Here is a 13,844-nt window from a genome sequence, read left to right as displayed (position 1 = left end):
TTTTTAAGTAATTTTTTTCAACCAAACAATTTGAAAGTCACATGTAGTGATAATAACAAATTTAGCTTCAATGGTTAATAAAGTAATTGATTGGCTACTTTTTTATGACCATGACATAACCCTTAATCTCAGCATAAAAAATATATAAGTGCCCATTTGATCATCTAAATTCCAACATAATTACTATCAGTGAACTTAATCAACTATGACATCTTTTTTTCTTATAGAAAAATCAAAATTTGTAATACCCTTCAAGTATAGAAAGATCATCTTGGCTACTAAGAGATGTATTTCTCTTAGATTATTCATATACTTGCTAATATCACTTAGCAACATGTATGATATCTGGGATTGTTGTACTTAAATGCATCAAGCTTCTTACAATTTATTTTTATAGAATGTCATCAACTTTCTTTTCTTTATAATTTTTTTTATATTTCAACCCAACTTTTCATGGTGTCTTGTTGCAATTGTTCATCTGAACCTACCTAAATAACATAAATATCTTCTGAGAAATAAATATTTTGTCAATATATTACACTACTTCTAAGTTAAGAAAGTAATAAATCATTTCAAGATCAAACATATCAAATTTAAGTATGAATGACTACATAAAATTTTCAAACATTGCTATATTATTTTTCGTATAAATTAAATTATCTGCATGCAAGCATACAATAAACATTTCTCTCATTTTCATGTTTTGTGTAAAGAGCATGCTCATCTAAACATTTTTAAAATATTTCCATGAGAAAAATAAACATGTATATAACTATACTAAGCTCTAGATGCTAATTTTAGTTCATTTAAGTTTTTTTTCCAATTTATAAACTTTATGCTCTCAACCAAGTTTCACATAGCTAGGAGGTTGATCAATATATAACTGCTATTGTTAATCTCTAAGTAAAACATGTTAACTTTACATTTAGTAATTAGATCGCTTTGAGTAGCCAATGTAATCACTACTGTAATTGTATTATAACTTGTAATAGAAACATAAACCTTTTCATAATCCACACTAAACTTTTGTTCATAGTCCTAACCCACCAAACACATTTTTTATTTGTCAACTTTATAGTTTACCTTCAATTTTGTCTATAAGTAACACCAATTATTCTCCATTCTTTAGAACATCTATTTAACATCTAAATGTTATTATTTTTAATATGTGCAATTTCTTCATTCATTGTCTTATGTTAAATTGCCACTTTTTTTCTTGGCAACTTTTTCAAAAGCTACAAGATCAAAAATATAAAAATAGAGCAAAATGAGTAAATGAATCATCATTTTGATTAAATTCAAGTATAATTTGGTAGAGATTGATCATAAATCCTAAAATATTTCTAGTTCAATCCCTAAAAAATAATATGATTTATATCTATATTAAACGATAAGTAAAATGAGATTAGATTTGAAGAAGAATCCATTGATGGAGGAAATAAAGTGGGAGATGATCTTTGTGATAGTCTTTATATTATATTCTTAGTGAATATCGTAAAATTCTTTTTGAAAAAGAGATATATGAGAGAAAATTCACGAAGGCAAAAGTGGGGACTATTACCCCTAAAATGAAAACTATTTTTTGACGGTTATAATTTTCTTTATTTCTAATTCTGCCTCTTATAAATAAATAAATTACATAATAATATTTACACATAAATTCCATGACAATTATACCCTTAAGCTAATTAATTAATAAATAATTAGATCACTTAATATTAGGCATTTTTAAATGATAGCATACACATTTTAATTATTTACATGTGTGGCAAAATTACTGAAATTAATATAAATTAATCTAACAATCTTCATTGAGATTATCACTAAATTTAACTGATTGCAATAAACTCAATATTTTATTTCTATAGAAAATAATCTAAAATATATAAAATATTTAAAGTATAAGATAAAGTAATAAACGGAAAATAATACAAACTCCCACTAAAATAAAATATTCGTAAATAAAAAAAAAACACCCATATAAGCAGTGTGCTTATGAAAATTATTGGGTGGTAATCATTTTGTGAGCGAATATGCTATAATGGAGTTTATATCAATATGATCTATAAATATGAGTCCACTATGCACTCTTTTTTTTATAATTATGAATTTGATATTAATATGTTTTAATTTTGTATAGCTCTTATTGTTATTGTCACAAAATATTTTGAGTGGTCTTTCAATACCTTCTAAATGCGCAGCGCAGTAATAAAATTCGACAGTCATGTTCCATGATTAGATGTCTCATAATATATTACAAACTATATTAACATGGTGGACGAAGCTGTGTTTGTCTAGTAGAACTTTAAAAATAGTTACACTAGCCAATAGGTAAACATTAGCCCAATGTGAATCTCATGTTATCTTGGCATCCAATAAAATCCGAGTCAGAATACCCAACAATCTCTAACTGATATATGTAACTATATACTCCTTTGTTCTAAATATCTCATATATGTGAGTATATATTTTCAATAATCCATACCGAGGTTACTTAAATATCTGCCTAACATGCTAATAATATATGCAATATCTAGACGTATACATATCTAAGCATACATTAAACTCTCTACAACTAAATCATAAGGAATCTTCTATATTTTTTTAATTTCAAAACTGTTCTTTGGGCACTGGATAAAACTGAACTTGTCTCCTTTAGAAACAGGGGTGTCACCTAGTTTGTAATTTTATATCTCAAGTCTTCTGAGAACTTTATCGATATAGCTCTTTTGAGACAATTCTAGAATACTCCGAGAACAATATTAATGTATTTGGATTCTTAATACAAATGAGGCGTCACTAAGATCTTTTATCTAAAATTTCTCGATAGAATTCTCTTGGTGTCATGTAGTATGCATATATCATTTATGACAACAATATGACATTAATATATAAAACCAAGAATATATGTTTACTCCACTAAACTTGTGATACATACATTTATCAATAATATTTATCTCAAAACCAAATAAGACAATGACTTCATTAAATTTATAGATGCTTGCTTGAGCCCATATATAGATTTGATTAATTTATAGACTATATTCTTTAGGGTACTGGATACAAAGTTTTCTAGTTGCATTAGATTGTTTCTTCAATACCACCATTGAGAAATATTGTTTTGACATCCACCTAATGCAACTCAATATTAAAATATGCAACAAGATGTGCTTTTGTAGAAATCAGAGAGATAATCTCTTTAAAGTCAATTCTTTCTTTTCTAGTAAAGCATTTAGCTATAAAATGTATGCTTTATACCTCTGCACATTACCATTTAATATTTTTTAAAATATCTATTTATAACCAATGAGCTTTGCACTATTTGGTAATGAGACAAGTTCCCAAATGAAATAAACTCTTGAAATTATTTAATATAATTATTTAAAATTATATTTCTCTTTTCTCTCATACATTACCTTAATGAAATAAACTCTTGAAATTGTTTAGTTTGTTCATTAGGAGCAATTACATCATCTTGAATAAGGGGTTGAACAACATTATTTGGTTAAGGATCAAGATTAGTAACAAATATAAAAATATGCATATCGTCAAAAACACTAGTAGGAATTCAGATTGATCCCTCCAAACTCAATATTCTCAAAAAATATTATAGTTACTAACCTATTTGTAATATCATAAAATTTGTATCCACTTGATCGCTCAGCATAGCCTATAAAGTAGCCGTTTACTATTTTAGAGTCCAATTTTTTTTCATGTAGTATATAAGTCCTAGCGTCAGTTGGATATCCTCAAATATGTAAGTATTTTAAACTACGTTTTCGGTCTGTCTAAAGCTTATAAGGTATTTTTGCAGCCGTTTTAATTAGTACTTGATTCATGATATAAGCAGTATTGAGAGCTTCACCCAGAGTGACTCTAGTAAAGTAGAATGACTAATCATACTCTTTACCATATCCTTAAGAGTCCAGTTTCGTCTTTTAGAGACACATTCATAATAGGTGACCCTAGTATAGTGTATTATGGGACGATTTTATATTTCTTTAGGTATTTAGCAAAAGAACCTGAACGTTGTTCACTTAATCTTTCATATTTATTATAAAATTCATTATCACGGTGAGATCTGACACTCTTTATCATTTTGTTAAGTTATAACTTAATTTTAGCTTTAAATGTTTTGAATATATCTAAAGCATATGATTTATCATGTATAAAAAATAAGTAACCATATCTTGAATAATCATCTATGAATGTTATAAAAGTACTTCTAGCTATTATAAGATGTCATATAAAATGATTCACATATATTCGTATGAATTAATTCTAAGACGTACATAGTTTTTTTTTAAACCTAATTTTGTTGTTTTAGCTTGTTTTCTCTTGATACACTTAACACAGACATCAAAATCTAAAAAATCAATGTATTCTAAAATTTTATCAGACACAAATTGTTCAACTCTAGATTTAAAGATGTCATCTAGGAGTTTATGCTATAATGGGGCTGGATTTTCTTTACCTAATTTACATTTAATACCTTGTAATTTCACATGCAGAGTTTTCATTGTAAGATGGAGCAATTTTCAGTAAATATGGATTATCATAAATATTAAGTAAAATAGTTTCAATAATATTTGAATTCATAGATAAATTAAATTGATTATTTTCAAATAAATAACAATAACCAAATTTACCTAAAGTAGTTTAGAAACTTACATCTCAAGATACATAATACCTAACATAACATTAATATCAAGTTTTTCGATAGTAATATTAATTGTAAGTGGTACTCTTGTTGTAATGATCAAATATTGACAATGATTTATGTCAAATAATAAATTTATTTTTGGACTGATTCATTATTCATATTATGTTATATTTATAATTATCAAATATTTACCATCATAAGTGTGTATACAATTCTGTCAAATATTAAACTTTCTTTGGGCCGATTATATCCCCATGAATTTATAGGCATACTAACATCTAATCATTCCGAATAAGCCAATCTACACAAGAATGTTACTTTAGTAACATCTTGTTTCAATTGACCCATTTGGAGTGTTAAATAATTAATTTAAATAATAGATATTACATGTAATTAATTAGATTTAAAGATCCATGTGAAACAAATCAAACTATTATACATATTTATGACTTTCTGACAATAAAAATAAAATTAAAATTAAACCATATTATAAGATCAGAGCCTTCTAAGTTTGAGCGGAAGCAAAAGAAAATTTGACCCAAAATAATACATTTATTACTTAACCCAAGTCATTATTTGAGTTAACTAAACATGGCTTACAATCAATTCAGAATTAATATTTTTTATTAACCATAGCGCTTCGTGCGTAAGCGGTGCTATGTATGCAAGTAGCGCTGCAGTACAGAGATCAAGATGGCAAATGCCATCTTTCAAATCATAAACAGTGCCAAAAACCATTAAAAAAATATATGAGCATGTGCATATAATGGAGTAAATCTAAATTAGGTTAACTTCAGTTTTAATTCATATAACAATCATCAAAGGATTAAAACTCTAAAATATATAAATGTATGAACTATACAAAATTCTTCATAATTAATCTCCGATATAATCAAGAGACTTAAGGAATTAAGCATAAATTAAACTCTGATACCACTTGTTAGAGATTGATCATAGATTCTAAAATATTTCTAGTTCAATTCGTAAAAATAATATAATTTATATCCATGTTAAAATCATAAGTATAATAAGATTAGATTTTCGGAAGCATACTTGAATTTATTGATGGCATGTGATAGTCTTCCTCATTGTTCTTAGTAAATATTATAAAATTATCTCAAAAAGAGATATATGAGACAAAAATCACCAAGCCAAAAGTAGGAACCATTGCCCTTTATTTTTAATTTTACCTCTTATAGAAAAATAAATTACATAATAATATCTACACATAAATTTCATAACAATTATACCCTTAAGCTAATTAATTAATAATTAATTAGATCACTTAAATTTTAAGCTTATTTAAATGATAGCATACACATTTAAATTATTTTCATGTGTGACATAAATATTGAAATTAATATAAATTAATTCAACACCATCATCCTCTATCACCGTTGGCCTTTTGCTATTATGTAAAGACAAGTGCTTGATAGTATATTTGATTGTTCTCCTAATTGATTATTTAATTATTCTTCCTCATTCTCTACAAAATTAGAATTTTTTCCACGATTATTATTTAAAATTGAACGATATTGATAATATTTATGGCAACATTCAAACAAGAGGATGCATTCTGAATCAAAATATTATGAGGATTTTTTTGGATGTCAAGACAACATCAGTTGAAGATTCTCTCTTCTCTCTAAGCTTTTTACAACCAAATCTTTCTACAAATTTATTTGCTTTAGTGGAGTTCATCTTGTACAACAATTGTTATTTAGAAATTTAAAATTACTCATCTGATTTTCTCCTACATTTAAATTTTAAAGATTATATGGAAATCTTAGCATATATTTTAAAATTTTAAAATTATATTTGAAAATTTCAAATCCTACAAAGTTCAATAGATAAGAATCCAATCTGGTTTGATTACTCCAGTAGAATTTCCATTTTATAAAGTAATCGAAGGTGATATTTTAAAAATATATTTTCTTTTAAAAGAAGGGAATTAATTTGTAAATATGAAAAATGACGGTAGTAATGTGCAAATTACCTTTCATTCAAAGAAAAGTTCACATTTATATTATCGCTACACTTACGCTCAGAATTAAGTTATCCTTAGGTTATAAATATTTTAAGCCTTTTTTTAATCAAATTAGTCCCTGCATTAATGACTTAAAATGAAATTTTTAGATTTTTTATCCAACTTAAAAAAGTCTGCCAATATAACTTCCAAAATATTGTTGAGAGGTAAAAATAAGTTTTGGTGGGGTGTAAAATGCGTATTTAACCAAAAGAAATGCAATCACGTGAGAACTTCAATCCCAGCCGTTCATCTTAGCAATTAGGGTTTCATACCGGGGCGCCGTTATAAAAGCCTTCTTCTCTTCTCGCCTTCGGACCCCGCGAAGGCAGCAACGAAGCGAGAACACCGCGGAGATGGTAAGCCTTCTCTCAACCCTCTCGGATCTCTCGTTTCACGACTTGCTATGCATTATTTCTCTACGCTTTTGGATTTCCCTGGAAATTTGTTGCTTGCTTCTGGATCTTTGCTTCGTCTCATGTTGTTTGTTGTGATAATGTCGTACTTATTCTGCGGCGCAGGTAAGTTTTTCACGATGTTAAACTGCATTATTCTGTTTCTTTGTGTTGGTTCTAACGAAATCGATCTCCATGGTACATATGGTTTGGTGGGGAAAAGAAAGATCTGTCTTTGGGGCTCTATTTGTGTATTTGGTTTGGTGTAAAGCTTCTGGCTTTTATGTAAGATCTCATGTTTTCGTACTTGCGTTCTAATTCAAGTGCTGTTACGTATGTTTTAGGTCTTCGTCAAGAGCCAGAAGAGTAGGGCATACTTTAAGCGTTTTCAAGTCAAGTTCAAGAGAAGGAGACGTATGACCTCTCTATTCACATGTTATTTGTTAATATGATGCTTAATGTTACTTATCCTTTCTTATTATTTTTTCTATCTATGCAGAGGGGAAGACTGACTACAGGGCAAGAATTAGACTTATTAACCAAGATAAGAACAAATATAATACGCCCAAGTACAGATTCGTCGTCAGATTTGTATCCTGAAGTTTTTTGATTGCAAACCTTTGATGCTTTTATATGTTGAACTCACAATTGGTAAATCAGTTTTAGTCTTAACTAACAATTTGTGTAGACCAACAAGGACATTACTGCACAAATCATTTCTGCAAGTATTGCTGGTGATTTGGTCCTTGCAGCTGCTTATTCTCATGAGTTACCTCGCTATGGTCTTGAAGTGGGTCTCACCAATTATGCTGCAGGTAGTCAGTCATGCATTTTTAAGAATATCATTCTGTGCGCATCTTTTGCACATGTTGGTAAACTTTATTTGTAATCTAATAGTTTATGTTGTGACACATAGCTTACTGCACGGGGCTTCTCGTGGCACGCCGTGTCTTGAAGATGCTTGAGATGGATGAGGAATATGAGGGGAATGTTGAGGTATCCATCTAAATTCCATATGTGCGGCTTTGGTCCCTTTGTAGTTGGATAATATTTATAAATAACTTCCCTGCAGGCTACTGGAGAAGACTTTTCTGTTGAACCTGCTGAAAGCAGGAGACCTTTCCGTGCTCTCCTTGATGTTGGCCTTGTCAGGACTACAACTGGAAATCGTGTCTTTGGAGCCCTCAAGGTTTAACACATTTCTGTTCTCTGATTGAATTTGACAATTTTGCGGTGCTGCTCAGTATGGAACTGCTATTTGGCACTTGATGAATCTTTCTAACAATAGATATGGCATATATTGCAAGAATCAATTGCTTATTACATGCCTTAAAAAGGATAATATGACATTTCTTTTTTGGAAGCATTATGAATTTATGCTCCCAAATCTTTCTGTTTTGTTTTGTAAGAATTCACCTAATATTACCAGGAGAGGAGCGTGAAGTTATAAAGGTTATTGTTATACTGTAAAACTAGTTTATCTGTTGTAACTGCAGTATTAGGGATTATATATTAAAGTTTTTTCTAATCACCATTGGAGAGACTTGAGAGACAAACATTGGCGGGGCACACTGGGTTGTAAACATGTGAAGTTACTAGATCATGCGATTATTACCTGGTTATCTGGTCCATTACAGACATTGTCACATCTTTCCTTGGCGGACATGTTCTTCAGCGGTTTTCCTCTTACCTCTTTGGAGTGCAGATCTTGCTTCTGAATAGCAAGATATGTTTGTGTTTTTTTCATCTCCCTCAGCCTCCTGGTTATGCTGTTCTTGCTTCTGTATCTCACCAATTCTGTATTTATTACTGCTTGTTTTAACCTTAAGGATCCTTTTCTATCTGAAATATTCAAATATCATTCAGTGCTCTAATTGTTGTCGCGGTGGGTCTATGTTTTCTGAATAATTCTAGATAAACTTTGCTTTATAGTAAAAAAAATCTCATTTGATGTTTAAAATCAATTGCAGGAAATTTGTCCATATGTGAAGTAATTTGGTGTCCACTAAATTTATAATGTTTTGTTTCTATCAGGACTTCTTCTAGTGACATTAGGACTGCACCCTTTGATTTGCAGAGTTTATACCTGATTGTAATTCCCAAACTGTCGGTTAAGCAGTGGAGACACTAGATAAGATTATTTTTGAAAAAAACATTTTAGTCTAGATATAGATTTGGTTACTTTGTCCCCATCGTCTTTTGATACGTTAATGTTGGCTAAACATTTGGATTTTGTATAAAGTATAAACCTTCTATCTTGTTAAGGCTAGGGCTATCAATCGAGCTTGTTGTTCGCAAACAGCTTGTGTTTGTCGTGTTTGCTCGAAATTTTGATTGAGATCGACTAGGTCTGTAGGTTATTAGATAAATTAATTGGACATGAGTTTTAGCTCGTAATATAAACTAGTCGAACATGAGCAAAGCTTAGCTTGCTCATGTTCGGCTCAGTATAGTGCTTAGGAATGATTGGCTAAGGTAAACAAGTCAAATGAGCTGACAATGAGTTGGCTTGAATTCTTTCAATCTGAACATGAGCTAGAATTTTAGCTCAATTTTCTAGCTCTACTTGTGTTCTAATTCAATAAATTTTATTTTGAGCCAAACATGAGTAATCATTTTTGGCTTGTTGACACCCGCAGTCATTGCTAAATGAAATACAATTCTGAGCATTTGGTTTGTAATTTGTTATATTAGTCTTTGTGATTAACTAACTTTGTGCTGTTGAGGGCAGGGAGCATTAGATGGTGGTCTTGATATTCCTCACAGTGATAAGAGGTTTGCTGGTTTTAAAAAGGATGATAAACAACTCGACGCAGAGGTTCACCGCAAGTACATATTTGGTGGTCATATTGCTTCTTACATGAGGGTTAGTCATTTTGCTACTTCTGTTTATGCTTAATTTTCATTTTGCTACTTCTGTTTGCGCTTAATTTTCATTTTGCTTGTATATTCTGATGCATATTCCAGCTTTTACTTGCTGCTCTGAAGGTCTAAACAATATACCACTAAATATCACTTTCTTAACCATGTCTTCTACTATAGGTTGAGAAAAAGGAAAAACATATAGGATTATATTTTATATTAGAAAAGTTCTCTATTTTGGTTTTAATTTTGACAATTGCAATAAATTCCAAAATCATTTTGTTAGAAATAATCACATTGTGATGGCAAAGCTTGCTCTTTGCATCATAAACTCTTTAAGGTGATGGGTTCATTTCTTGGAAACAACCTCTTAAAAAATGAGGCTATGACTGTACATCTTCCTCATGTTCTTTCCTTTTATGCTCATCATGTGAAACTTGTATTTGCTATCATTTAATTGGATTGCACTGTAGAATTTATTCCTCATCCATATTCATCCCTAAAACCTATATTCTTGGCACTTGTATGGTATTGTGTGAAAATTTAGTCTTGCAAATAACAGCATTGACATAGTTCGGGTTTCTGCTTTTCCATCCAGACTCTGATGGAGGATGAACCTGAAAAGTACCAGACCCATTTCAGTGAATATATTAAGAGGGGAGTTGAACCAGATGATATGGAAGAGCTGTACAAGAAGGTGCATGCTGCAATTCGTGCAGACCCAAGTCTCAAGAAATCTACCAAAGAACCTCCCAAAGAGCACAAGAGGTACTATCAATCCTTATGCTGCAAGCCTGCGACCGAGTGTGATTGAAGCATCCAAGCTAGGATGTAACTGAAGTTTTGGCCTTGTATAATAACTACTTTTTTGTTTACATGACAGGTTTAACTTGAAGAAGCTCACATATGAGGAGAGGAAAGCTAAGCTCATTGAACGGTTAAATGCCCTCAACTCATCTGCTGGCGCCGGTGACTACGATGATGAGGATGAAGATGATGAGTAAAATTGTAGCCAGGATATGTGCTAGTTATTTGCCATAGTTTCTGTCTTTCTTTTGCAGAGTCCAATTCTCATTTTTGTTAAATCAGATCTTTTTTGGTCTTGGTGTTCGGAATTCCAACAATACAATCTAATCATGCTTCATGCCTAGACAATTCGATAAATTTTCTTCCTACTCTTGTTATGCTGGACTTGCATGTAGTTTCATTATTATTGATTGTTTAAACTGGTTCTGTGAAGTCCCTAGAAGTACATCCCCAGATCTCACAACTATTCAAAATGTAGTGAATGATATACTGCATAATTGGAAAGCAGACGTGGGTTGGTTAGAATTGCTAGTACAGGAGATTGATTTGATTAATTGGGTTTTGATTGTTGTTATGCCCATGTAATCTATTCAAGTTTGTTCGAGCCGAGTTCTTTCCAAGCTTGGTTTAAAATAGATTTCTAGCATAATTGCCATAATCAAGTTGTTTCGATTTCTTTCATCCTACCTTCGAGCTAAAGGCTGAGCTCTGGGAACAATAAAGCATATGATTGAATCTGAAATTTAGTTTGATTTATTTCAAGTCTTATCGATCTTGAGCGTGATCAAACCTACCTGTGATCAAGCTGTAAATGAAATTAATCTGGATAACACAAAGGAAGCATAGGGAATTAAATTGGAGTTCTTTTCCGCCCTAGTTCTGATACAGGGTTTGGTGCCAGGTTTTCTTTTCCTTCCTCTTATCTCAGAGGATCTTTTATCCTGTCACCGCCGGTCGGTCGGACCGTTGTTGCTGCCGCTATCGCCTCCTCCATGCTTCCTCCCTATGATTGTCTTTGTCTACAGCATCTATGGGTGGGAAGTTGTTATTTTCGGTCAGCAGCGTGTCTGTGCCTTCGCTCTTTTTCGTTTGTGTAGTTATTTGTTGATTGGGTTCGTATTAAAGAGTCAAAGAAAATGTTTGGCTGGAAATCAATAGCTTCGTCCAAACTTAATTTAAGAAACTAAACAATCGAGCTCAACTCTTTTAGGACTGAATCTGGCTTAGAGGATTGCAACATTAAGGCAATCTCAACTAAAATTAGGTTTCTAAGTCATCTAATTCCGGATTCTAAATCAATTAAGTCGCCTAAAGTTAGTGTAAATGAGCTATGGTTAGAGAACGAATTAGTTCATATTGCTTAATCTATAATTTTAAAATTTCATATGGCTTGATTCTGCTCGGCTTTTAAATTAAATAGATAATTTGAAATAAAAAAAATATAATTTACCTTTTAATTTAAAAGTCAGTTAGGTTTTAGTAGTTTCACGTTTTCCTTGCAGGGAATTTCTTTTTCAAAAAAAATACGAGCAATAATATAATTTTGCTCTCTCACATCTATTTATATAATATATAAAATAAATATGAATTAGGTTAAATAATTGCGAATTATGTTATGCATATTATTAGTATGAGTTTTTTTTTTCTAAATATAATATTATGTCACTTTTCTCTCGAAAAATATGTAGATAGTAATAAATACTTACTTTCTTACACATATTTATATTATATGTAACATAATCATGAACTACTTATATTATGTGAATTAGTCAGAATTTTTTCTTCAAATGTGTTATTTTGGGCTATAAATAATTACTTTATCACACATAGATTTACATAATACGGAAAATAACTTCGAATTACATAAAAAATTATAAATTATATTTAATACCTATAAATTATATTTTATAAAATTAGTCTAATTTTTTTTTTAAACGTACCACTATGTTTGTTTTGGTTAGGAAAGAAGGAAAACAATAAATGCCAGCTCTGTGACACATATATTTACCTAATAGGTAAAATAAATACAAATTATGTTCAATAAAGGATAATACTATAAAATTAATAATTGAGAATTACAAGATTAATAACTACGAGCTATATAACTATAAAAAGATAATTACAAACTACAAGAATAATAACCGTAAAAAGTAATAATTGTGAGCTATAATAGTAATAATTTATAATTAGTATAAAAATACTTGTATTTTCGATAGATTGTTCTTTTTGGTGGAGGAATCACAAGGAAGATAATTTTTTTTATTATTATAAACTATCAATATATTAAGGGTTGCAGATGGTTAGTATAGGGCTATCACATGTACATATTACTATGGGTAGGAGTGTAAACGAGCCTAGCTTGAGCAAGCCGACTTCGATTCAAGCTCGACTAAAAATTAATTTCGAGCCTTAAATTGGGCTCAGGCTCGGCTCAGCTTAACTTGAGTTGAGCTCGAGCATGAAATGAGCCTATCATCAAGCGTCATTCAAGTCGAGCCGGATCGAGTTGGATCAAGCTAGATTAAGTCCAAGCCGAGACAAAGGAGGAGGAGGAGGAGGAGGCGGGCCATCGCAGCTGCTTGTCGCTGCTGAAGGAGGAGGAGGCGGCATTGCTGCTGTAAAAGGAGGAGGAGAAGGCGCACTGCGGCAGAGGATGAGGTGACACTAACGGAGGATGCAATGGCACCCTTTTATATCAAGCCTATCGAGCCGAGCCTAAGTGAGCCAGCTCCAACTTAAGTTTGGCTCGATATTAATTTCGAGTTGGTTTTAGCGGCTCGGGCTCGGCTCAGTTTTGACCGAGTTGAGCCGAACTCAAGCTTTAGTCGAGCTGAGCTCGAGCCAAACTCGAGCTGCTCTTCGAGTTTGACAACCCTAACTGTGGGGTTATTGGCGCATTGCTAGTCTATGACATATCGAAGCGTTTCGACTATATGTATAGGTGGCTGGATGAGCTAGGCTGCCATGCTAACAAGAATATCGAGATCACGATGATTGGCAACAAAAATAACTTGGAGCATTAGAGAGCTGTAAGCATCGAAGATGGTTAGCGATGTACGATCTATAAGCTGGTGCCATTTTAGATGGTGAA

General features: G+C 31.3%; 1 protein-coding gene across 1 annotated transcript; it reads left to right on the top strand.

Annotated features, from left to right (window-relative positions):
- The first annotated feature begins 6,928 nt into the window (after positions 1 to 6,928).
- LOC140772295 (large ribosomal subunit protein uL18-like) lies at positions 6,929 to 11,110 on the top strand. Its single transcript, XM_073114290.1, has 9 exons — positions 6,929 to 7,048; positions 7,429 to 7,498; positions 7,584 to 7,675; positions 7,773 to 7,899; positions 8,001 to 8,080; positions 8,157 to 8,273; positions 9,816 to 9,950; positions 10,545 to 10,714; positions 10,830 to 11,110. The coding sequence occupies exons 1-9, from the start codon at positions 7,046 to 7,048 to the stop codon at positions 10,948 to 10,950; spliced, it is 915 nt and encodes a 304-aa protein (XP_072970391.1). The 5' UTR covers positions 6,929 to 7,045; the 3' UTR covers positions 10,951 to 11,110.
- The last annotated feature ends 2,734 nt before the right edge of the window (positions 11,111 to 13,844 follow it).

Source organism: Typha angustifolia, chromosome 12 (assembly GCF_048772165.1).
Source record: "Typha angustifolia cultivar Huaian chromosome 12, ASM4877216v1, whole genome shotgun sequence".
NCBI classification, from domain to species: Eukaryota; Viridiplantae; Streptophyta; class Magnoliopsida; order Poales; family Typhaceae; genus Typha; species Typha angustifolia.
This window is presented reverse-complemented; position numbering and strand designations above follow the sequence as displayed.